Source organism: Bos indicus, chromosome 25, assembly GCF_029378745.1.
Source record: "Bos indicus isolate NIAB-ARS_2022 breed Sahiwal x Tharparkar chromosome 25, NIAB-ARS_B.indTharparkar_mat_pri_1.0, whole genome shotgun sequence".
In the NCBI taxonomy this organism is placed as follows: domain Eukaryota; kingdom Metazoa; phylum Chordata; class Mammalia; order Artiodactyla; family Bovidae; genus Bos; species Bos indicus.
This window is the reverse complement of record NC_091784.1, coordinates 13,909,631-13,936,305: the sequence shown is the minus strand read 5'-3', so window position 1 is coordinate 13,936,305 and position 26,675 is coordinate 13,909,631. Positions and strand designations below refer to the sequence as shown.

At 41.4% G+C, this 26,675-nt stretch overlaps 1 protein-coding gene across 2 annotated transcripts in view; it reads right to left on the bottom strand.

Moving 5' to 3' along the window:
* Positions 1-202: 202 nt before the first annotated feature.
* Positions 203-26,675, bottom strand: part of ERCC4 (ERCC excision repair 4, endonuclease catalytic subunit) — a 41,313-nt gene continuing 14,840 nt past the window's right edge. For both annotated transcript variants that reach the window (XM_070779684.1, XM_070779685.1), the window contains 8 exons: positions 26,235-26,442; positions 23,670-23,850; positions 22,561-22,689; positions 19,925-20,035; positions 17,302-17,899; positions 15,441-15,533; positions 6,751-6,863; positions 203-4,718 (listed from right to left, as the gene is read on the bottom strand). In XM_070779684.1, the coding sequence (XP_070635785.1) occupies positions 3,985-4,718; positions 6,751-6,863; positions 15,441-15,533; positions 17,302-17,899; positions 19,925-20,035; positions 22,561-22,689; positions 23,670-23,850; positions 26,235-26,442 (2,167 nt within the window). In that variant the 3' untranslated portion in view covers positions 203-3,984. The remainder of the gene's footprint in view (positions 4,719-6,750; positions 6,864-15,440; positions 15,534-17,301; positions 17,900-19,924; positions 20,036-22,560; positions 22,690-23,669; positions 23,851-26,234; positions 26,443-26,675) is intronic.

Sequence of the window (26,675 nt, the reverse complement as noted above, 5' to 3'; positions counted from 1 at the left end):
TGAGTTGGTGTCCCAGGCACTGTGCTTATGACACATTCATTACATTGTCAACACACGAGTATTTTCAGAAGAATCATTTTTTCTCCCTCCTTAAGGACACATGCTACAAAATGAAAAGCAGCAAAGGAAAATAACCAGAAGAAAAATACACTGGAGCCTTAGAAAGTGGGCTTCCCAAGCAAGTCAAATGCCAAAGCAGTGGTTCAAAGCACATTTCAGCTTTAATCACTTATTCTGTATGAAAAACTAATTAAATATTCTCTCCAGTTTTAAATTAAATGTACCAACACATTGGTAACTATCATGTACTGGGAATGTACTCCTTCCCACTCCACTTGGTTGTTTTTATTTTGCCCACAGAATGTTGAGGGAAATACTGAATAAATACACATTTTATTAAAACATACACAAACAACTCTGTCACAAATTGATATAAATGGTTAGGTATCCCTCCCATCCCAATTTTGGCTTATATAACCTTGAATCAAAAACACAACAGTGGTGTAGGCCACCAAAAAACTATGGGTAAAGATGGTAGACTAAGGACTGAGGCTCAGAATCAGACAGGAAATAGCTATAAACCAAAATAGAAAGCAAAATAATGAAGAGAAGTGACAACTCATGTTGAAGTCTGGGTAAGTTTTAATAGGCTCAAGCCTGAGAAAAGAATTTTCCTAAAATGTTGGTTCTTAAGGGGACATTTCTAGGTTCAACTGAACACAAAAGAGAAGGGAATTTCCCTAAAGAAGTTTTCTGAGCCAGAAGAAAATCAAATTATGCTTGAAAAACAAAAGCAAAGACTAATAATGCCTGTCTTTCTCCCCCACCCACCTCTCTGGATTCACTTCAGTGTAGGTTTTCCTGCTGGAGGCCATCTATTAACTCCATACTCTGTTTTCTCAACACGACCAAATCTAGTCTTAACCTTCTGCGTCTCAGAGGGTTGATAAATGAGATAATTGTTTTCAGTCCTCTCATGAGCTGGGAAACTACAATCTGGATGTACCCAAACATATGCAGACATAGATATACTAAGCCTCAGATTAAAGAAACAGTAACTGATTGCCAAAAGGATATTATTTATAGCCACTATTAAAAATGATTTCTTATATATAATTTGAGAAAGTATCAAGAGAGGCACTGTGATTTAAACAAAACTGAAAACCATTTCTCACAATATTTCATGTACTGAAAGTTTTGTGCAAAAAACTTATAAACTAAAATAATGCTGGTCTTGAGTTCTTAAAAAAAGGTTTTAAAAAAGCTAAGCATAAGTTCTTAATTGGATATTTGTGATTTTGGAAAAAAAAAGAAGGGCAAAGCTAATAAAATGCTGCTAGAAAACAAAGTGATAAAGATTTTTCAACTGCATGCATTTCTAGTTCTTTGCCAGATTCTTAGGCTATAAAAATTCGTAAAAGAAGTTGATGTAAAGTAAATACGTGACGGTTATGTTGAAGGGTTTTCAGAACTGGAGACACTAAGATATGTCTATTTAGTTGGAAGAGGAAGTGGCAATAAGAGCCTTTCAATTATAATGACCATTTTAGAGTTCATTAGAAACTACCATCCATAATTTAAACACATCTGAGCCTGTGCCCCCTCTTAAGATGTCCTGTAGGTATGTGCGTTGTGCATGCTAAGTCGCTTCAGTCACATCCAACTCTGTGCAACCCTATGGATTGTAGCTCACCAGGCTCCTCTGTCCACGGGATTCTCCAGTCAAGAGTACTGGAGTGGGATGCCATGTCCTCCTCCTAGTAGGTACAACAGCAAGTAAGTCTTTGGGAGCCAGAGGACGTCGGCTCTCTAAACACATCTAACTAAATACAACCATCTTCTATGTTGTAGCAGGTAACGAGGACTATTTTAAAACAGTAGCTTTAAGAGAGCTTATTTTTGAAAACTTGGAGTGAAACCGTTCTCAAAAAATGTGCTGTTAGGGTTTTCCTTTTATGTAATGAAAGAACAATAAAAGGCAGGTGGAATTATACTAGGGGAAAAAATAGAAATTACATTTCTCAAGCACAAGTGCTAGGATGGAGTGAAGAAAAATGATACCAACCATCTCTATCTGAGGTGGTATCTATTTTAATGTACTTAAAATACATGACTATGACTGAGTGCTTAAAGAAATGCAGAGGAAAGTGAAAGTTAACATATGTGCCTGACATTTTATTTTCTATTCTCAAGGGTGTATTTTTAACCCTGGGACAGAGTTAGTATCCCAAATCTTTATTCTACCATAAACTAATCTGTTTCTTGTCCTCTTCTCTCTTTTCCAAGTCACTCTACAGAGTCTGATGATAACAATTTGGTACCCCTTAATTCATTCTTATGGTACCCTTGCAGAGAGTTCAAAATCCACACACTTTAACTTATGTCAACATACCAAGAAACCAAGATGTCAAGACAACAGATGTGGTTTAGTGATGACACTTGAAAGACTATTAAAGATGAAGACCATTTCATGTCACACAGTCCCGTCTACTCTGAGTTCAGACACTGTGACAAATAAAAACACAGCTGATGCTGACGAAACATGACCCTATGTGATGTGGCCAGTGGAACTTATGCTCTTCAACAGCAGCTCTTGAGGTAGAAGATCGACTCACCACTAAATATGTGAATAATATCTAAGTTAATAATGGTTCAATATCAAAGTTTAAAAGCTGCACAAAGACGCTGTGAAAGTCCTGTATGTATACTTCTGTAAGAAGCTAAGTCAAGTCAATCACAGGAAGGTTTCCAATGAGACTGTTTTCCTTATGGAGTTTTAAAATATATATATATATTTAAGATTTTTATATATTCTATGCATTGATCTTCCATTTCCTCGCAACACTTGTAGTTCAAATCAAGGAAGGAAAATTGAACCTTAAAAACTGTGGGTCCCTCCTTTGCTTGCATCCAGTCCTCACAGAGACACGCAGGAGGCCAGTCCGGCTCAGGAGAGTGGGGGGCAGGGGCCTGGGCGAGGACCTGTGCTGGGGGCGTCCCAGGGCAGGTGAGGAGACACTGGGAAGGAGGGCATCTAACAGACTCCCGGAGTAGCCATTTGGTCAGAGATCACTGGACTCAGGAGGTTAAATATATGCAGAAACAGAATTTTTAGGGCTCCTTCTAGACAATCCAGTTCTGTAAATAGGTAATTCATTTTATGTTTTAAAAATACTGGTTTTGAACAAACCAGGTATGGTTATGGTACATGCTGTGTATCTTCAGGTGGTCAGAAGACCAACTGGCCTGTTCTAGAGGTGGTGGTCTTTCTTTGATTAGCAGTAGCAAGTCCCATGAGCTTATCCTGGAGCCAGGCAGTTAGGAGAAGCACGCAGCTGAGGAGAGCGTGGAGAGCGCTGGTGAGGAGGGGCAGAGATGCTCCCTTCTCAGAGCCCCAGAGGTCCCTCTCAGACAGAGGGTAAGAACGCAACTGTGCATTTTATTAGTCTCCGAAGGAAACTGAAGTCTCTGCTTGTTTCATAAACAGCCTTCTATAAATGCCTGCAGACACCGTCCCTGATCCTGACAACACCTCAGGTAAAGATGGAAAGTACTAGACCTGGCGTGGATGGTGCAGTGAAAATGATGCCTAAACACAAAGCTCAGAGCCCAGCCTTGGCCTCCAGTCCCCTGACCCAGGAAACAGCACAACTGCTCACAGATTGGAAGAGAATGAGCTTTGTTGTTTGGTCGCCAAACTGACTCTTTTGTGACTCCATGGACTGTAGCTCACCAGGCTACATGGGATTCCATGGGATTTCCCGGGCAAGAATACTGGAGTGGGTTGCCATTTCCTCCTCCAAGGGGTCTTCCCAACCTGGGGATAGAACCTGCGTCTCTTGCACTGACAGGCAGGTTCTTTACCACTGAGCTCCCTGGGAATCCCACGGGAAAGAGCTACTGGGCTAATAATAAAGATCTGTGAGGGCAGGCAAAGAGCAGTTCAGAAGCACAGTCAGGGGATAAGAAAATAGGCAGCACTGCTCATTTTTTCATTTTCCCTCTGGACAGGACCTCTGCATAGGAGGTGTGAATGAAGTCATAGAGCTGCCGCGCACTGGCCGTGTTCCCCAGCATGCTCGCCAGCTCGTCGAAGGGCAGGCTTGCTAATTCAGCGATGTTCTTGACGTGGTTCATCAAGGAGCGACAGTTTTTGGCATTTATCCCTGGCATTTTTAACAAGAAGTCCTGGGGACCGGGGTTATACTTCTCTGCCTCGGGGAGAGTCTCGGAATCGGCGGACACAGCCATGGCGGTGGTGGCGTCTGGCTGTGGCTTGTTCTGCTTCAACTCCTCAAACAGCTCGGCAGTGGCGTGTGGGGAGGGGCACCAGAGGATCCGGAGCCGGGGGAAGTGCAGCGTGAGGAGGGTGAGCTTGGAGCTGACATCGTTGCCGGAGATCTCCTGATGGAAGGCGCCGCGAGACATGAGAGAGAAAGGCTTAGTGGGGTCGAACTCGATCAGAAGCATCGGCCGCTTGTAGTAGCGGGACATGGAGATGCACTGGCTGTAGAGGCGGCCGTTGTTCAAAGAGCCAATCAGATCACTGATGCTCTTGCGCTCCACGCACATTTCCGGAGTCAGGATGTAGTCTCCGACCTCCAGGGTCACTGGCTCGATGTCGATGCCCCGGCGGTGGATCAGAGACGGGAGCTCACTTCGAAACTCCCGCATGTCCACAACGATGCTCTGCTGGGTACCATTCTGCTCCTGGCCGCCTGAGAAGAAAAAAAAGCACTTAAAGAAACGTTGCTGAGGAGTAACTCTCAAAGATGGAAGATCACAATTAAAGTCAGATGTCTGTGTTTCTGCTATTAGTCTCCCATGCCTGGTTACACAATATTACGTTATTCCACATTTTCCTGTATTTTCAAAAAGGTTTATTTACGGTTGAAGGCAATTTCCCTTAAACTAAATAAAGCTGCTAGGAAATTGGGGTCTCTTGGTAAATACTTCCTTACACAGAATTCACAGACACCAGCACTCACCATCATCTTCCCTCTGGGGCTCCTCTTCGCCCCTCACTGATACATTGACCACTCTTTACTGATCGTCACCCCAATTCCTAGCACAGCGCCTCGCACGCAGGAGATGCTTAGTAATGTTCTCTCGATAAACTGCCATGTGAGCTGCTGTGAGAAACTTTTAAGCTTTTCGGGCATGGAAGAAGCTGGGAGAAACAGGAACACAGAGCTTCTCCCACTAACGTGCATATGAATCGCCTGGGATGGAGTGACAACACCTACTGCATTCTGTAGGTGCGGAAGAGGGCCCAAGAGCCTGCATTTCTAACAAGCTCCCAGGTGACGCCAACACTGCTGGCTGAAGGACTACATAATGGCTTCTGTAGGTAGAATAATGCCCCTACGGAAGATGTCTCTGTTCTAACCCCTGGAAGCTGCCAATATGTTACTTTACACAGCAAAGGGGACTCTGGAAACGTGATTAAATTAGGGGTTTCAAGACTGGGAGATTCTTCTGGATTATTGAGACAGGTCCAAGGGCCCTTATAAGCAAAGGAAGGAAGCAGGAAGCTCAGAGGCAGAGCTGCTGGTGTTGAAGGTGGAGGAAGGAGCCACGAGCGAGGGAGCAGGCAGCCCTGGATGACCTGGAAGAGGAAGGGATTCTCCCCCAGAGCCTCCAGAGGGAGTGCAGCCCTGCAGACACCTTCTTTTTAACTCAGTGAAACCCATTTGGACTTTGGATTATATAATAACTGTTAGATAACGACTGCATGTTCTTTCAAGACACTAAAGTTTGTGGCAATTTGTTACAGCAGCAAAAGGGAAGCTAATAGGAGTGCTGAGAAGACTGGACTCAGAGGGCAGATTCTGTGAATAGCTTTCCGTGTGGTACCCGCAGGCTCTATCTTCCTTCATATTGCCAGGTATCTTGCTGTCCTGCATGAAATGTCCCCAACCTGTTGGAGTTAGGAATCTTCTTCAAAAGACACAGATGCTCTGAGGCCGTGCTTCCCAAAGTATGGTCCAAGGACCACTTCCATCAGATGCTGACCCCGTTTCAGATCTATCGAATCAGAATTTCTATGGAGTGGGGTCCAAGAATCTAGAGTTTTAACAAGCATAAGAGGCTATTCTGAAGTACAGTGAATTCTGAGATACAATGCTTTAACTGCGTTGACCCCACCAAAGGAGAAAGCGACTCAGCCACACTGTTTTTCCCATGCCACCTGGCTGAAGGCACTGCTGAAATGGGGATCTGGGGAGTGGGAGGGACATGGTCATCCTCGGACTGCAGTGCAAGGGGCATCCAGCATGCCTTGGTGGAAGGCCACTGCCTGGATCTGCAGGGCAGTGAGAGTACCACACACCCGGGGTCTAGAAAACTGCCAAGAAGCAATCAGCAAACCCTGGAAGGGGTGGGAATGCACCCTGAACAAAGCACCGTCTCTTATCTATGAGGACACTGGCCTCTTAGGGTTAACGTAAGAACCTAATCATCATTCACAAAAGCTTCTTGGCAAAAGTACATTCTGAATCTCAACCAATGCTGGAACGTAACTTATTTCCGATGCTGGTGCCTAGAACACAACCCCTCTTATCTTATGGGTGAGGAGCCCGAGATTCAGGAAAGACATGTGGTTAGTGAACAGCAGAGTTCAGACCGGGATATGAGAGCAGACACCCCCGTTGAAGAGCTTGTTGAGAAAAACCAAGCTGCAGAGAGACTCTGGAACCCCAGAGCCTCTGGCACGGGCAGCAGGAGAGCTCGGCAGAGGGCGGGACTCACCGGCTTTGCGTGTGTCGGTGGTAGCATTGGCAGACACGCAGCCTCTCACAAGGTCGAGGTTCGTTTCGTCTCTGCCTTCTCTTTCTTCAGGGATGACCATGCTAGCCTTTTCCCTGGGGGTGGGAGGAACACATCTTCAACCTCTCTGAATTAATTTCAAAATTCCTGATTTTAGAAAATGATCTACAGAACTGTAGTGCTAAAAGAGAACCCAGGAAACATCAGAAGGAAATATGCAGAGAGAAGCGATGGGGAATGGAAGCAGAAAGAGTTCCTTGGTTGGGTACTTCTGCTCATCTTCTGGAGTTAAAAAAGAAAAAAACTTACTTATTTTCTATTCTGTATGTCCTCCAAACACTTTGAGTCATGAAATAAGCATGTGGACATTGCCACAAAGAGGTTACTCAGAGTTTTTATACAAATGTGCTAAATGTGTTACTGAGCACTGAAAAGATTTCAAATAATTTATATTCCAATATTTTCAGAGAAATCATAAGATAATTAAAGACCAATGATTAAAGACATGAAAACAGAAATGGCCAAACTAACTTTGATTTGAAAAACTCTAGGTTGGAGGCCCCATTAAACACTCTCCAGTTTTAAAGGAAAATCATGATTAATACAAGAAAGCAAATTTCCAACAGAGATTTAAACAAAAAAATCGACATCTCAGGTTATACACAGTACAGCAGTATTGATTCACTAACTTAGCTGTTCGTTTAAAATATTTAGGGTAGGCTCCCACGTACTATGGGAGGTATTTTGGATACAAATATGGTTACCCAATAATTTATGTCTTCAAGAAAGCTTAGCACTTTAAGCTGGTAGATTGACAAGCCTATAGAATCCTAACTCAGATTTGCCATCAGGAACCAGAATCATGACAGGACCCTCAATAACCACAGAAGACTAAGCCAGGCTTGCCATCATCTGATTTTTCAAAACCAGTAAAAGGATGTTAGAATCAGTTCAGGAAACAGCGAGCTCTGTGTGTCCTTTTGTGCCAGGTCAACAGAAAAGATGTGTAAGATTGCGTCTGTGCCCTGGCTGGGCTTGCAACCGAGTTGAGGAAATACAGCAACATGAAAAACAACTGTGGAACTGACTGCCTACAGTAAGAGAGTCTGCAGAAGGTGAAACAAGGGGAATCATTAGCAACAAGAAATCATTCCAACAAGGGCTCATTCCCAAGGGTTTTCCAAAGAAAGATAAAATCAGATGGAGCAATTCCTCAGCCACTCTGGATACACAATGTCTTAGGGCACGGTACCATAAAGAGGTACCACGGGTGAACAGAAACTCAACTTTATAAATTCTATACTATTTGAAATAATATACAAATGCAAAGTTGTTATTTGTGTAACACTTTATGAACAGATTGTTGTTCTAGTTCTGTTCTTGCCCATTATTCTCAACACCAGTGTCAGGGTGGTTACTGCAGAATTCTTTGCAGTGATCACAGGTCCAAAGTCACTCAGTACTGCCCTGTCACACCCACCAGACTCCAGCTGGGGACAAATGGCGAACTGTCCAGAGAACTCAATGCTCTTAAATTTCTTTTACATTTGGGATCAACATGGGGGATTTTTTCCCCTCTTTATCTCCACTTACCCTACTGGCTAAGCCAACACAGGCAGGGGCAGCCTCCTTTCCTAATCAATCTGTTATCTGTGCATGGCTGCAGAGCACATGGGGTTAAAATTCAGACTCTGCATCCACATGTTGTGGATTTGAAACCACTTACTGGCTGTGTTAACTTTAGGTGAGTTTTTTAAAGGCTCTGTCCCTCAATTCTGTGTGTAAGATGGAAAGAATACTAAAACCTAACCTCAACAGGTTAGAAGGAAGCACAAGCTGGAATCAAGATTGCCAGGAGAAATATCAATAACCTCAGATATGCAGATGACACCACCGTTATGGCAGAAAGTGAAGAAACATAGAGAGCCTCTTGATGAAAGTGAAAGAGGAGAGTGAAAAAGTTGGCTTAAAGCTCAACATTCAGAAAACTAAGATCATGGCATCCAGTCCCATCACTTCGTGGCAAATAGATGGGGAAACAGTGGAAACAGTGGCTGACTTTATGTTTCTGGTCTCCAAAATCACTGCAGATGGTGATTGCAGCCATGAAATTAAAAGACGCTTACTCCTTGGAAGGAAAGTTATGACCAACTTAGACAGCATATTCAAAAGCAGAGACATTACTTTGTCAACAAAGGTCCGTCAAGCCAAGTCAAGCCTTGTCTAGTCAAGGCTATGGTTTTTCCAGTGGTCATGCATGGATGTGAGAGTTGGACTATAAAGAAAGCTAAGCACCGAAGAATTGATGCTTTTGAACTGCGGTGTTGGAGAAGACTGTTGAGAGTCCCTGGGACTGCAAGGAGATCCAACCAGTCCATCCTAAAGGAGATCAGTCCTGGGTGTTCAGTGGAAGGACTGATGTTGAAGCTGAAACTCCAATACTTTGGCCACCTGATGCAAAGAGCTGACTCATTTGAAAAGACCCTGATGCTGGGAAAGATTGAGGGCAGGAGGAGAAGGGGACGATGGAGGATGAGATGGTTGGATGGCATCATCGACTCAGTGGACATTGGGTTCGGGTGGACTCCGGGAGTTGGTGATGGACAGGGAGGCCTGGTGTGCTGGAGTTCATGGGGTAGCAAAAAGTTGGACACGACTGGGCGATTCATGACTGAACTGAACTGAACCTCAACAGACTGTTATAAAGATCATGTAATATATGTAAGGCTCTCAGAGTAGTACCCGGAACATAACAAGCACCATATGTTAGCTTTTATTAATATTATAAGTGTGTGTGCTCAGTAACTCAGTCACGTCTGACTCTGTGGCCCTCATGGACTGTAGCCCACGAAGCTCCTCTGCCCATGCAATTTTTCAGGCAAGAATACTGGAGTGGGTTGCCATTTCCTCCTCCAGGGGATCTTCCCGACCCAGGGATTGAATCTGTGTCTTGTGTCTCCTGCACTGGCAGGTTGATTCTTCACCACTGAGCCACCTGGGAAGTCCTATAATGTAGTAACCTCATCCCCTAATTATCCATGACTATGCTAAAAAAAACTGTGAAGGAAATGGCAATCTACTCCAGGATTCTTGCCTGTAAAATTCCATGGACAGAGGAGCCTGGCGGGCCACGGTCCACAGGGTCGCAAATAGTCTGACACGACCAAACACGCACTTGCATGCTAAAAAACAGATTTCTTTCAAATGATTCTGCAACTGCTTCAGTTAATACTGTTAAACAAAACAGCTAGTTTAGTATGAAATGTTATAACTGCAAATTAAATTTCAGAAAAAAACATACTCCTGAAATGAAACCAGGGTTGTGAAGAAAATATTAAGTCTTCCTAACCAGTAACTCAAATTAGTTGAACAGAAATTTGTCATACTTAAAAATATTCAGTCCCTTATTCACATTTAGCATAATCAAATTACTGTATGTGACAGATACAAAATAATAATTGAACAATTCAGATTCCTACATCCACCTGAAATACTGTGGTTTCTTAATATTGCTCTAACATCTCTAGTGGTATTTGAATAGCTTGTACAACGTGATAACACAGGGAGGAGGTACTGGAGGAGTCTCTTCAAATGGGCATTTATTCAAGTCCTCATGCTAACCCATTTTGTGATATTTTTTTAACTGTAAAATTTCAAATAATCTAACCCTTCCCTTTGAAAAGTGGTGACCTCTCCAAAACTATGTTTACTCATAATGTTATTACTAATTTTTTGACCCCGGGAACATTTTATTATCAATACTGAGACATGTAATCTTTTTTCTCTTTACTTGTCATCTGTAACCTACTGATCTCTAGTCCAGCCAAACAGTCCTTTCACTGCCAGCTTGCCTGATTCATTCCTGTCTGGTTATTTTAAATAGCAGCGTTGCTTTTGTTCTTACAAAATCACTTGTGGAGGTCCTGGCAACAGCGCATTTCCTCAGTCTCCCATTACATTTTTCTCTAAGTCCAGGCTCAGTGCAAATGCTCTTTCAGCCACGCACCTCACATATATTTTGCTTTTCAAAACAAACACTTCTCAAATTCCCCAAGTTTTCTGGGAAAGTAAATATCTTAAGGTTCTAAAGAGTGTTACTATCTGTGTGATATGGAAAGACCTAACATAATACCCAGACAGTCACCGGTGAGAGAGTTAGAAACTAGGCCAGGCCATGTAGATAAAATTACACCAAAATCTCGTATGGAAATTGCTGTAGAAATTGCAATGTAGGACAAAGCCTACATCCTGGGTTCTGCTGAGGGACGTTTCCAGTCAAGGCCAGGCTGATCTGAGCCTTGTCACTGAGCCCTTTGAGTTTAGAGTCCCTCGTATAAGCTGGGAAATGCATGCGGGTCCCCAAGGCCTGGCTACAGTCCACTGATGGCACTCGTTTCCAGGCTACGTGCTGATGAACTGGAGAAGACGCAGCTGTGGGGAGGAGGCCTGGCGCACACAACTCACCTACTCGGATGCTACAGGCACCCTGGGCTACAGCTCTGGGCAGGAAAGGGTTCAGAGAGCAGGCCTGGGATGCTCAAACCTTGCACATTCCCAAGAAAGGCCTGTCTCCTCAGCTTGTCTTCCTGGAAACCCCTGGCCAGCTTCTGGGAGCTGAGCTCTGAGTTCTTGGACTACTCCGCCTGATAAGAGGATCACACAGCAGGCCCCAGTGTGATTTATGGTGAATACGTTTCATCTCCAGGGAGCCGGAGTCTGTCCCTTGAGTACTGCATCTGCATGACTAACTCCCAGTAAAAACGCTGGACCCCAAGTCTTGGGTTAGCTTCCCTGAGGATAATGCTGAGTGTGTGGTGTCACACACGGATGCCAGAATTAAGCACTTCCCTGGGAACTCACTGGAAGAGGACACTCGGAAGCTCACGCTGGCTTTCTCCTGGACTTGGCTCTGTGCTTTCTTTCTCTCTGCTGATTTTACTCTGTGTCCTTTCTCTGTAATTAGCCACAATGGTGAGGACCCCAGTTTATCTGACTCCTGTGGGTCTTTCTGGTGACTCACTGAGCCTGAGGGTGGTCTTTAGGGACCCTCAACGTAAACACCAACAACCTCATCTGAATATCTTAGTTCCATGTGCTCACTGTAATCTAGAGACAGTCACTTGTAATCAGAGAAGCCTGAGGCAAAGGATATTTTAAAAAGAGTGAAGGAGCCAATTAGGAGGTTACTGGCCCACATCCAGGGGCACCAATTCTTTGACTCCATTTCCTCAATATCGCTTAAATCTCTCCCCTTCTATCCATCAACCTAATCTTAGCTGCCACTGGTTCTTATCGGACAACTGCAATAGCTTCCTGACTACTTCCCTACTCCATCCATTCCGAGTTTGGTGCCAGGTGTTCTGAAAACACACTACGGCATTCTCCTACTTAGAACTCTGCAGTGCTGTCTTACGGCCTTCAGAGTCAAGTTCTGAATCCTTAACCGGCCTCCTGCACCTCTGAGCTTTCACACACACTCTTGAACAACACAACCCTAGGCCCACTTCTATCTACTTAGCAACCACCACACATGCTCCCTAGGTCAGCTGAAAGGTCACCCCTTCAGAGATGCTGCCCCTGACGCAGCCCCTGCCCCTGACCCTCTGACACACTCTCATTCGATACCATTTTCTTTCACCTTTGCAGGCTACAGCCTGCAAGTGTTTATTAGACTGTGCATAACCATTCAATGTTTGTCTTTTACACTAGCGGATAAGCTCTAGAAGACAGAACTGAGCTTTTTTTCTGCACCACTGTAAGTCTAGCACTTTAATGTGAGCATAGGAATTGGCTCATAATAGATGCTCAAGAAATATCTGTTGACTGAGTCTTGGGAGATGAAGGTCTAGGAGACACAGAGAGAGAAGCTAAAAGTTCTGAACAGGAAGAGGAAGTCTGTATAACAGACATGGTTATTACACTTTTTGGAATATTTTTTTCAAAAAGCATATATACACACATATAAATATCCTCCATGGATTATAGCTCACCAGGCTTTTCTGTCCATGGAATTCTCCAGGCAAGAATCCTGGAGTGGGTAGCCATTCCCTTCACCAGGGAATCTTTCAAACACAGAGATCAAATCCAGTCTCCCTCACTACAGGCAGATTCTTTACCATCTGAGCCACCAGGGAAGCCCACAAACTATCCTCCAGAACACATTAATAGAAAATACTTATCCACAAAACACCAGACAGGAAAAAGTCAGTTTTCATTTCAATTGCAAAGAAGGGCAATGCCAAAGAATGTTCAAACTACCATACAATTGTGCTCATTTCACACGCTAGCAAGGTAATGTTCAAAATCCTTCAAGCTAGGCTTCAACAGTATGTGAACCGAGAAATTCTAGATGTACAAGCTGGATTTAGAAAAGGCAGAGGAACCAGAGATCAAATTGCCAACAATGATTGGATCACAGAAAAAGCAAGAGAATTCTAGAAAAACATCTGCTTCACTATGTTAAAGCCTTTGACTGTGTGGATCATAACAAACTGTGGAAAATTCTTCAAGAGATGGGAATACAAGACCACCTGACCTGCCTCTTGAGAAACCTGTATGCAGGTCAAGAAGCAAGAGTTAGAACTGGACATGGAACAATGGAGAGGTTCAAAATTGGGAAAGGAGTTGTTTATTCAACTTAAATGCTTATTTAACTTCTATGCAGAGTACATCATGCGAAATGCTAGGTTGGATGAATCACAAGCTGGAATCAAGACTGCTGGGAGAAATATGAACCACCTCAGATATGCAGAAGATACCACCCTAATGGCAGACAGTAAAGAGGAACTAAAGAGCCTCTTGATGAAGGTGAAAGAGAAGAGGAAAAAAGTTTGCTTAAGACTCAATATTCAAAAAAAGAAGATCTAGGCATCCAGTGCCATCACTTCATGGCAAACAGAAGGGGAACAGTAGGCATGTACAGACGCTGAGAAGGGACCATAAAACAAGTTAAGCACCAAAGAATTGATGCTTTTCAACTGTGATGCTAGAGAAGACTCTTGAGTCCTCTGGACCACAAGGAGATCCAACCAGTCAATCCAAAAGGAAATCAACCCTGCATATTCACTGGAAGGACCGATGCTGAAGCTCCAATACTCTGGCCACCTGATGCAAAGAGCAGACTCATTGGAAAAGATCCTGATGCTGGGAAAAATTGAGGGCAGGAGAAGGGGGAAACAGAGTTTGAGATGGTTGGATGACATCAGTGACTCGATGGACATGAGTTTGAGCAAACTCCAGGAGATGGTGAAGGACAGGGAAGCCTGGCGTGCTGCAGTCAGACACTACTTAACAACTGAACAACAATGAAACAGATTCACAGACATAGAGAAAAGACTTCACAAGGTGGAGAGGGGCTGGGAGAGGGAAGGAATGGGAGTTATATGTGTGTAACTGAATCACTTTGGTATACAGTGGAAATTAACACAAATTACAAATCAACCATACTTCAATAAAAAAATAAAAAGAAACTACATTTTCACAGGCTGAAAGGACTGCCCCATAACTGTGGATCGATAGCTGTAAGAATCCTTGCCTAAGGCATGCCACAATCACAGAGGAGAGGAAGGGGAGGGAAGGACAGCACAGGGTGCTGCCCCCATACTGTGCTGAGTGTCTTTACAGGGACTCACTGGCACTGATTCAGGAGGTGCTCCTGTGTCTGGAAACCATTCCTGGATGCACTGGGGTATCTGCATATTTTAGGCATCTACTGAAAGCTCATAGCCAGTGCTGAAGAATGGCTGTCCATTTTGAAACTCTGTCGAGGTCCTGGCTGGGTAACTACCACTAAAAGTGACTTCTGCCCTCTCATTGTCACTGCTGTGTTGCCAGCGTCCGAGGCTTTTAAGACTGGTTTGGCTCGGTCCCAGCCAGGCTAGGCCACGGTCTCCTCTCATCTAGCCTCTTCTCTATCTCAGCTCAAGGATTCCCTGTCCAGCCCCTACCCTGGCTCTTGGGGCCCCTGAGAGACCACCTGATCCATCTTCTCTCACCAAGCTGCCATCTCCTTGACAACATTCCTTGGGGGATGTTATCAGCTTTCTCAGATACCTACAGGTAAGAGGCAGCCATGCAGTTTGCTAATATCTCACTTAGGAACATTTTCCTTCTATTAAACCAAAAGTTTTTTCTATCTGGATCTGGAACATTAAAGGATACTCATTCTCAAAAAACACACATCTGTTCAGACAAATGTCACACTTTTATAAAAATGTTTTCTCAGAGTGATTCTATTGATATGAACTGACCAGGTCATAAAAGTATTTTCGGGTAAAGAGTAAAGCAGTCACTCACCCAAGACAATGGAGATTTCACAAGGGGGAAAAAAATCATGATTCCAAGGTAAGGGAGAAATCTTGGACATGGGGGAGGGGGAGAGCACATGCTGGTGCTTTAGGTTTTATTTCTTTACAAACAAAAAAGCAGTTTTCTTCACGTTTCTAATAGTCTATCAAACCCCTGAAAAGCAAATGGGGATGGTGGAGAGGCAGGGAAAAACGAAATGGGTGCTGAACCATGTAAACCCTGGGGGGTTATCAGAACACAGGTGTATCTTGACGTGACTCTCCCTAGCACCTAAGGGCTAGTAGATATTCCCTCACCTAGATCCAGAGGAGTCTCTGGATCTCAAAGGCCTTTGATTCCTTCATACTGATCTCCTGTGTATTTACCTTATGAGCTTTTCAAAAGCTTCCTTTTCTTTCCGCAAAGCCGTGAGATAGCGCTGTTCCTCCGTTGAACCTCCGTATATAAGAAAGTAAACCCTGCAAGTTAAGACAGATCTCTTTTAGGCTGCAAACACATAATTTTTAATCCCTGGAAGGAAAAGCGTGAAATCAGCAAATCAGAGTGTTCAAATAATAAATATTTGATGGAGAAGAAAAGGTTCCATTAATCACATACTTGCTAAAATTAAGCAGCCTAAACCCCACCTGTTAAAGGTCTCATTACCACATGGGCTTTTTTTTTTTTCCTTTCTTCTTTCACCAAGAGGAATGGAGTTTAGGTAAACACTGAAATATAACAAAGAGGGATAGAATAATTCTTTCCTCATAACTATAAACAAATCAGAAAACACAATCTTAGCGGCTTCTCTTTTTTCAATTTTTTCTTTGCACCCCTGCCAAACAATCGTTTAAAAAGTTGGAGAGCAGTTGTAAAAGCCAGCTTAGGAAAGTTCATGTTAGTGAAAAGTAAACAAATGAAATCTATATGACCTTTATCTTCACAAGTAATTTCTCAGATCCTTTTTATTCATGTCTTAACAGAACCAAGCCATCACACATTTTATATAAACACCAGGACACAGAGGACATATGGATTATATCAAGTGCCTCAAGAAATAATTTGACATACTCTTTTCTCTTATAAAAGGCCAGCTTTCTATCTTGTTTGTTGCTAAGAAGCTGAATGAAGCACCTTTTCTTCACCTTCTATCAGAGATATTTTTCCTTTTTAACCCTCCATTTTTCTTTCGACCTTCATCTTCCTAGATTGCATTTTTTTAAAGGGTGAACATGGAAAAGGCCACTGGCCAATGAGTCCAGAGACCCCCAGCTCTGCCACGAATCTACCAAGTGGCTGCGGGCAAGTCATTCACCGCCTCTGAGCCTCAGTTTCTCCCTGCTGAACTGAGTGGTTGAACTCCAAAGCTCCTTCCATTTCTGACACTTTGTTTCTAAGCATCACACAGTATTATCAGGCAACAGAGAACTTGGGTGCACGCAAGCTATTTACAGTATTGATCAATGGTAAAGTATAAAAAATTTATCAGCCTGTAATTATTTTACCAGCTTCGTCTAATCTCTTCATCCTGTGTTATTTCTGACCCACCTCCTCCATTCATCTTTACTTGGAAGGGCTGCCTTCGTTAAACTGGCTAGAAAGGTTTCTTTTGGCTCTGTTTTTGGTTCAGGCTGAGTTCAGGATATTAATTTTGCTGTTTATTTCCCTCGGATAATTGGAGAGCCAGAACACTATATTCTTGGGGAGGCAGCATTTTCTCATCTGATATTTCTGTAGATTTCTCATCTGATAGCTCTTGAAACTCAAGAAAACTTGGTACAATAATTCCTCAAATACTCCAGTTTTATGTGGCTTTAACTTAAGAGTCACTTCTTCAGATTTAAATGAAAGACACTTTCGAATTATGAAATGATTTCTGAGTCATAATTACATTAACATGTGGGAGAAGTTAGGATATTGTAAATTTCTTAGGCTTAGTCAGAGACGGCACCCTATAGGCTACAACCGATGCATTAAGAATATGGCACTGAACAGCAGAAGAGAAGGTTAACAAGAAGGGAGGCATTCCCCCAGATTCCCGGTTTCACTGCAACACTGGATCTCCTTCTCAGGTGTACTTCCCAGACTGATCTGAACCGTCAAACGTTTCATAAACTCAGCCAACATCCCAACAAGGCAGCATTAAAGATCAGAAAGCCCGTGTGCAGCTGGTCTGTCTGTGCTAAATCCTACAGAACTGTGAAGCTGAAGCCTGTAAGGTGAGAGTTCACCTTCCCTACAACTTGCCTGAGAGGCTTCCCGGGCCGAGACGCCCTGTAAATTTCAAGCTGACGCACGAAGGTCAGCTCTGCATCATACAAGACCACGTATCTCGGCTCCACCTCATGGAGCACACGTGTCAGAGCGTAGGGATCACTGCAGCCCAGGAGCGGGTGGATGATGGTGAGGGGGTCTTTCAGGATTCCGTAGGCGGCATCGGAGGACACATTCATATCAAACTCCTCGTGCTTAATGTCTTCTGTGCAGCTCTCCGGGCTACTGGTCAGCTCTCTTGGGCTGCCCTCCTCAACACCCGCCTCCCCCTCTAGTTCTTCAGTTCTTCCCATCATCTGAGTTAAAGTCAACCTTGGTTTCTTCTTTCTGAGGGCCTTCTCTTTGGCAGGGGGCCTGTCTTTGTCTCGGAGGTCTTTGGGCCTCTTGCTGGATTTCATGATTCTCTTTGAGTCATCTTCCTTCCTTAACCTCATCCATACATCTTCGGCTTTGCTGTCCTTCTCAAAGGTTTTTCTGTAGAGTCTCAACAAGAAGACCTCTGCTCCGACAGTGAGGTACTCTCGCAGCTGGGAACAGGTCCTGTCATCACTTGCGCAAATGAGAACTTGTCCTAAAATTAAAAACAGTGTTATGGAGCTATTAGCTCACTTGCTGCCCTCCTCCCTCTGTGCCCCCTCTTCCTGTCCCCCACAAAGAAGACCCATCTCACCTCCTTGGTGCTAAAGATACTTTACAACTTAACAAGGATCTCAGATGCTCATCAAAGACTTTCACCTCTCTGCCAGGATCACTTAAATCTTTTGGGTAAAGTTGAAGCCAGAAATATTTAGAGACTTATGAAAATATAGCTGTGGTATAATGGAAGGTTTAAAGGAGCTCTTTTTAATTAACAATTTTCCAGAGGATCTGGAAATACTAAAATAAATTCCAAATGGACTACAAAGTCAAATGTTAAATAATAAATCATAAAAAAAAAGATGACTCTTCTCCATCTCTCCATATGAGGATGATTTTCCAGGCTTAAAAGCAATGGAAGAAATCTCAGAGAATACTGATATCTGTAAACTAAGACTGACTCAATACATTGGAGAATTAACTGTGCATTATAAAGTTAAAGACAGGCTGCTCTCAAGCCTTTTGAGATGGACCGCGTTTTGTCTACACAATGTTCTCTCTCTAAATAAATCCATTTCTAATCTTAAAAAAAGAGCTAAAGACAAAATACAACTTTATTATCTTCAATGTATAAAAAGCTGATACAAACTAAGGACACACTTTAAACCAGCAAAGGAAACTAACACAATTCACAAAGGAAGAAATGCATCTGAGAAAACACTGAGTTCCCGAAACATCAAAATTTCTAACTAGATAGATTTTTTTCTCCAATCAAATGAATAAAACTGTTATACATATGTGATACATGCAGATATACACAAATATATACAGCATCTTCAGTCAATGCTAGCTATGTGAAATAGAGACAAGGTCTTATATTTCCAAAAGAAATGACAATTGATTAAAAAAAAAGAAAAAACTTTCTATATATCAATGTGGTAATATGTTTTGAGAACTGAAAATGTCAGTATCATTTGACTCCTTAATTCTACATCCAGAATTAATCTACACTATAACTTTATAGTGTTGTATCTATACTATAACTTTAACAATGTGAAACAGAAAATACACAGAAGAAAACCAGGAAGGAAATATGTCAGGGTTAACAGTGGCTGCAAGACATAATTTTCCCTCTTTTCTTTTTCTTTATACTTTTCACTTTATCTAAGTGGGTATGTATGACTTAGGATCATAAACCTCAGCACCATATGTTCTGTGATAATATCACAGAATAATACTCACAGAAGGACTCTGTGCTTGCCTTTATTGATTTATAGGAGTCAAAGTCCCAATAGATATTCTTGAAAATTTAGTTTTATTTTTTGTCTGATTTTAAAAACTTAGCTCAGGTTCAGTCTATGGTGCTAAATGTTTGAAGACAGTAGCCCTAAAACTTGGAATTTCGTTAGGGCTAGGCCAATGTTACTCCATAGACCAATTAAGGCTTCTTTGAAAAGACTTGCTGACAACTTAAAACATAAGCCCATTAGCTTTCTCCTTGGGGATTCCAGACTCTAAGCTTTAAAGCCTGGTGAACATATATGTGGAGATTAGCTGCATCTTTTATCTTTTTTAATTGAAGTCTAGTTGATTTATAATGTTGTGTTAATTTCTGCTACACAGCAAAGTGACTCAGGTATATACATACATACATTCTTTTTAATATTCTTTTCCATTACAGTTTATCACAGGATATTGATTTGAGTTCCCTGTATATAGTAGGATCTTGTTGTTTATCCATTCTATACATAATAGTTGATTAGCTATATTTTTAAATAGAAGTTTTCCCAAGAACTCAACCAGTAAAACCACCTGCTTTCATGAATATACAATGACTGAACTTGGAGAAAAACCATCCAATAAACAGAAAGGAAGTTGTCACTAAGATTTTGGTGATGTGGCACTTATTCTTCTTATTCTATAGACAAAATAATAGTGTTAAGTTATTTTTAAAGAGCTAATCAAAAGGACTCATTTGCCAGATTTTGAAGGCCAATGTCATCATCTCCTTTTTTCCTACCTGGACCACCAAGGACTTCACTCTCCTTATTCTCTGCCTCAATTTCCTTCAAAACTTCCGTGAGTGCTGCCCACTTTGGGTTGCTTTCTAGGACCAGGTCCTTTTTTGTTTCTGTATAGAAATAAATGATAATCTCATTCTATGTGATAATGTTTATCCATAAAGTATTCCAAAGGCTTTGAAAACAACAAATAACACAGGCATTGTTCTACAAGCCTATTCCTTTGCGCTTCCTTCATAATGTTCTACAGAGAGAATCCAGATTCTTGAGAAGGTCTCCTTATGGTCTAAATGAAGACACTTCAAATCCAGATTAACACAGGCTCCATAACGCCTTGACAGAAAGTCATATGCATGGTCACTAATAAGAGATGATTACGTGTCAGCTGTCAACTGTGATGTTATATATAAACTGCTACACAAAATAAAGGAATCAGTACAGAATAATAGTTTTTATTATTTCTAAAATCTCCATGCTTTTCCTAATGCTGAACATGAGATATAAGCAGACAATAAAACTTTTATTTCTGTAAGTACTCAAATGTATTACTAACGTATTTAATTAAGTTTTGAAATATATCTTTGCACTAGGCAGGAGATAATGGTTCTATTCCTGGGTTGGGAAAATCTGCTGCAGAAGGGATAGGCTACCCACTCTAGTATTCTTGCGCTTCCCTGGTGGCTCAGCTGGTAAAGAATCTGCCCACAATGAGGGAGACCTGGGTTCGATTCCTGGGTTGGGAAGAAGATCCCCTGGAGAAGGGAAAGGCTAGCCACTCCAGCATTCTGGCCTGGAGAATTCCATGGACTGACTGTACAGTCCATGGGGTGGCAAAGAGTTGGACATGACTGAGCAACTTTCACTTTCACTTATATGTCTTAAAAAGCCAACAATATTCAATATATATTATAATAGTTATAGATGAGTGTGAAACAGAGTCCATTATTTGCCTCATTCTAGTACCTCTGTTTCCTAAAAACTAAAAAGAAAATTCTTAAAGAGATGAGAATACCAGAGTACCTGACCCGCCTCTTGAGAAATCTGTATGCAGGTCAGGAAGCAACAGTTAGAACCAGACATGGAACAATGGACTGGTTCCAAACAGGGAAAGGAGTATGTCAAGGCTGTATATTGTCACTCTGTGTATTTAACTTATATGCAGAGTACATCATGAGAAACGCTGGGCTGGATGAAGCACACCTGGAATCAAGATTGCCGGGAGAAATATCAATAACCTCAGATATGCAGATGACACCACCCTTATGGCAGAAAGTGAAGAACTAAAGAGCCTCTTGATGAAAGTGAAGAGGAGAGTGAAAAAGTTGGCTTAAAGCTCAACATTCAGAAAACTAAGATCGTGGCATCTGGTCCCATCACTTCATGGCAAATAGATGGGGAAACTGGAAACAGTGTCAGACTTTATTTTCTTGGGCTTCAAAACACTGCAGATGGTGACTGCAGCCGTGAAATTAAAAGACGCTTGTTCCTCGGAAGAAAAGTTATGACCAACCTAGACAGCATATTAAAAAGCAGAGACATTACTTTGCCAACAAAGGTCCGTCGAGTCAAAGCTATGGTTTTTCCAGTGGTCATGTATGGATGTGAGAGGTGGACTATAAAGAAAGCTGAGTGCCAAAGAATTGATGCTTTTGAACTGTGGTGTTGGAGAAGACTCTTGAGAGTCCCGTGGACTGCAAGGAGATCCAATTAGTCCATTCTGAAGGAGATCAGCCCTGGGATTTCTTTGGAAGGAATGATGCTAAAGCTGAAACTCCAGTACTTTGGCCACCTCATGTGAAGAGTTGACTCACTGGAAAAGACTCTGATGCTGGGAGGGATTGGGGGCAAGAAGAGAAGGGGACGACAGAGGATGAGATGGTTGGATGGCATCACTGACTCGATGAACGTGAGTCTCAGTGAACTCCGGGAGTTGGTGATGGACAGGGAGGCCTGGCGTGCTGCGATTCATGGGGTCACAAAGAGTCGGACATGACTGAGCAACTGATCTGATCTGATCTGATCTGGACTGCAAGGAGATCCAACCAATCTATCCCAAAGGAAATCAGTCCTGAATATTCATTGGAAAGACTGATGCTGAAGCTGAAGCTCCAATACTTTGGCCACCTGATGTGAAGAACTGACTCATCTGAAAAGATCTTGATGCTGGGAAAGATTGAAGGTGGGAAGAGGGGATGACAGAGGATGAGATGGTTAGGTGGCATACTGACTCAATGGATGTGAGTCTGAGTAAACTCCGGGAGTTGGTGATGGACAGGGAGGCCTGGTGTGCTGCAGTACATGGGGTTGCAAAGAGTTGGAAACAACTAAGTGACTGAACTGAACTGAAATGGGATGTTAAAACAGTCCACTAAGACCTTAAGTGCCCAAACAGTAATTATTCTGAAGTTAAAAAAAAAAAAAACCACCACCATTCTTATGTAGTAGTTATTCGGAATCCCCTGGCAATGAATCCATTCCAAATATTTTTTAACATAGATCACATATGTTACATGTAACAAGTAATTATTTTTCACACAGTCGAATGAGATTTAAAGTTATACTGTAACTTGATAAGCTTTTCCATACCAAATATGTAAACAAAAGACATGTTTGAAGACTTAATCATACAAGATACCTTGTTCTTCTTTAATCTCCAGTTTTTCAGGCAGTCTGCTTTTTTTACTCATTTTTGCATCTGGAACATGATAAACCCTTGCTCGAGCATTTACAAACATTGAGGTGCTGGAGTCAAGAAAGAGCCAACCTAACATAAAAAGTTAAGTGGAAAACAAAAAAGCTTTCAATTTATGGTTAACTTCAGAGAATCTCTGAAGGTCACACGACCTATATATCAACCAGTCACCAGCTTGTTCATCTCCCAACCACACCTCCCTTGTTATGGTCTCTGTCACTGTTTGGCTAGACTGGTGGTTTTCAAAGTGCAGCCTACAGATCCCTGGGGGTCCCCAAGACGTTTTCAGGGGGATGGTCTGTGAGCTCAAAACTACTCTCATACTAGTACTATTACTGAATTTCCCCCACGGTGTTGACGTTTCTAATGATGGTGCAAAAGCGTCGGTGGGTTATGCTGCTGGTGCCCAAGCACAGATGAAGGCAGTGGACCCAAAGTTCACAAGCAATCAATGCATTCTTCAACACTGTGCATTTGTAGCTTATGACTCAAGAAAGTTCCTGATGAAGCAATAAGAAATATTAACTTTATTAAATCTTGGCCCCAGGGGCCCCTGGGGCACACTTTAAAAATCACTGGTCTTGCCAGACAGTGAGAAAAGTCACAGTAATGAGGCAAGAATGTGGCTGGTAGAAAATCCAGTTGGTGGACAGCGGCATATGTATGCTTCCCTACAAATCTCTTTTCATTCTTTGGCTAATGAAACTCCATATTCCCTTGCCGTTTCTTTAGGGAAATGAATTTTAAGTTCATAACAACTTTCAGAATACAACCTATTTCTAAGCTGGGGACTACCTGTGATATATGGTCTTTTCTAGAAATAAAACTGCCTGGAATGGATATGAATGTTTATTAATATACAGAACAGAATTAGGTAGAAACATTAGCTATCAATGAAATCTATATCCCTGTGCCATGAACATAAAACATAATTTGACATCTCAGTATATCATGTACTTGAATACAGCACTCTGCACACCTGACTCCCCAACAAAATCTAGTACTTCATTCAAGTCAGTTCCTAGAATAATATTAGTATTTTTATGTCCCACCTGAATTCTGACCGAATGCCTTCTCTGTTGCTCTGAGAGATTCCAGAAGATTAAGAAATGTGATACAATCATACTGAGAGAGATACTGCAGCAGGGTTCGTAATATCTTCAAATCCTGAACCAAGGATTTAGTCTTGGCTCCAAGCTGGTGCCACAAAGGATCTAAGTAATGGCGAATTGTCTAAAACAAGAATAAAATATTGCTAAGAGATATTTAATATAGCTATTATTAATACAAATGATACTTGCAACAAACATTATCCCTTGTATACCTAAAAATGGTTAAAATGGTAAATTTTGTTATGTAAGCTTTACCACAATGGTTTTAAAAAATAAAAACAAAAAACATTATCTTCCAAGGAAGTGGACAGAAAATTTAAGTTCATAAGACTCAGAATGTCCTAATTAGAATGTTTGATTTTCCAAATGTAAAGCAGAGTGTCATCACTACAATCTTTATGATCAGATATAGTCAATTCATAATTACCCGCATTTACATTATTAGGAGACAAAGGTCCTGATAAACATCAGATACTCAATTATTCACTTTTATGCAGAATCAAAGCAAGTAATTCAGATACATTTAACTTCTGCCAAGTCCTGTATGGATAGAGATGTGAGAGCCAGTTGGATGATGGAGAAGACATAAACCGGGGAAGCTACATGTATCAAATTACTATCATCAGACCACAGTTTGCTGCTATAAAAGATGTGTTTATTATTAAGTGTGATTCAAGGATGAGAAAATATTTAACAACCAAATAAATCTGAATACTTTTTAAGATCCTAAAAAATTGTCTAAAACACAGAACAGCTTTATGTATATCCACAGCTATACATATGCATATCTCCTTCACAAGCTGATTCTGTAACTAAAAGGGATAATGCAGCATGCTTCAGAAGCAGTTTCACTACATGGCATCTTATCTAACACATTTAATACTGAACGGAAGTAATATTTAGAAGACCAAATAATCTACTGTCCAAACTGGAACTCTTGTGAAAATGAAATGACACTATTAATAATTACTCCAGGACAACAGGCAGACACTGTGACTGTCCTAGATAAACTGGGACATGTAAGTCTTTTGTACATCATCTTTTGTAAAAATCTTTTCTAAAACCATTAACAAAACTTAAATTTTCTAACAAATGCAAATTATGCCTATATTTTGTTTTGGTTATGAGATGAATACGTAAAACAATACTTTGACTTTCACTGACCAGGGGATGACTTACAGAAATTTAGTGCAAAGCATATCTGGCTATATTTTGCTTTTCTAGGGACATATACGGGGGCTTCCCTGGTAGCTCAGTGGTAAAGAATCTGCCTGCAGTGCAGGAGACCCGGGTTTAATCCCTGGGTTGGAAGATTCCCTGGAAAGGAAATGGGAACCCACTCCAGTATTCTTGCCTAGAAAATGCCACGGACAGAGAAGCCTGGCGGACTACACTCCATGGGGTCACAAGACTCAGGCACAACTTAGTGACTAAACCACCACCACACAGATATATGTACCATTAGAAGAATGTGAGAGGTGTTTTTGGTATACTAGGCACTAAATTAAAATACATTTTAAAAACAGAGGCACAAAACACATGGAATGGCTTTTATGCATCATTATTCCACAGTAAAAAGACTTTTTGGAAGAATCAGAAAAATAAGGACTTAAATTTTTCCCTTTTAAAAATCACTATGCATTATTTTTAGTGACAAAGAGATTGATTCAGAATTTGAAAGAAAAGAACTTGTTCTACAAAAATATGAAAAAAAAGCTGCCTGGAATTTTTTTAGTTTTTTTCTAGACATACAATTTGATCTTAGACATTTATGTACCTGTATTAATATTAATCTATGATGAAAAAATTAGTTGAAATAAACATTCCTAGACTACAGTCTTACCATTTTCTCACTTCAGAATGTAACTTTAAGACAGAGCAAGTTTCACATTCCTTAGTAATCAAAACTCATCCCAATTATTTTTATTCCCAATAAGAGATCACAATAAATTATGAAGCATTCTTATGTACACTCTTCTACTTGTAGATATTCAAATATTGTCGTTTCAGAGCAAAAGGTTATTCATCGTTCTCTTGGAGTGAAAGTTTAGTCGCTCAGTTGTGTCCGACTCTTTGCCACCCCATGGATTGTAGACTACCAGGCTCCTCCGTCCACGGGATTTTCCAGGCGAGAGTACTGGAGTGGGTTGCCATTTCCTTCTCCAGAGGATCCTCCCAACCCAGGGATCGAACCCGGGTCTCTCACAATGTAGGCAGACACTTTACCATCTGAGCCACCAGGAAAGTTCTCTTACATATACTTAAAAAAAAAAGACAGTCATTGTATAATTGCAAAAATCAGAATTATGCTTAGATGCCAATCAATGTATTCGACTACAAATTACTTTCCAGTAAACCAAAGAAGATATACTTTAAATCACCTCCAACCTAATTTTAAAATGACAACAAATTCCTACTGAGAACATTATAAATATTAAAATAACTTGCATACTTAAAAATTACACCATCATAAACAGTGCTTAAAAAGGAAGAGAAATAGAGTACCTTGTCAAAAGGTTTTCCAATAGCATTTTCTAAAGATAAATCTTCAACTTCAAGTGACGGGTTATGGCATTTTAATTCCTTTAAACAGGCATTTAAGATGTCCAGAATAGCAGTCTGTATAGCAAGCATGGCAGGTGTCATAGAAACATGAATTTCTACGACTTCGGGTTTATGCAGTTCTAAAAACGAGTTTACTGCTACATGGAATCTAAAAAGACAAACATTTTAAAAATATTTTCTAAAGTTGTAAGAGCCCTGTGTTTACTCTAACAGCTTTTTGTAAATGGACTGTAAGAAGATCAAACAAGTCAATTCTAAAGGAAATCAGTCCTGAATATTCATTGGAAGGACTAATACTGAAGCTGAAAATCCAATACTTTGGACACCTAATGTGAAGAACTAACTCATTTGAAAAGACCCTAATGCTTGGAAAGATGAAGG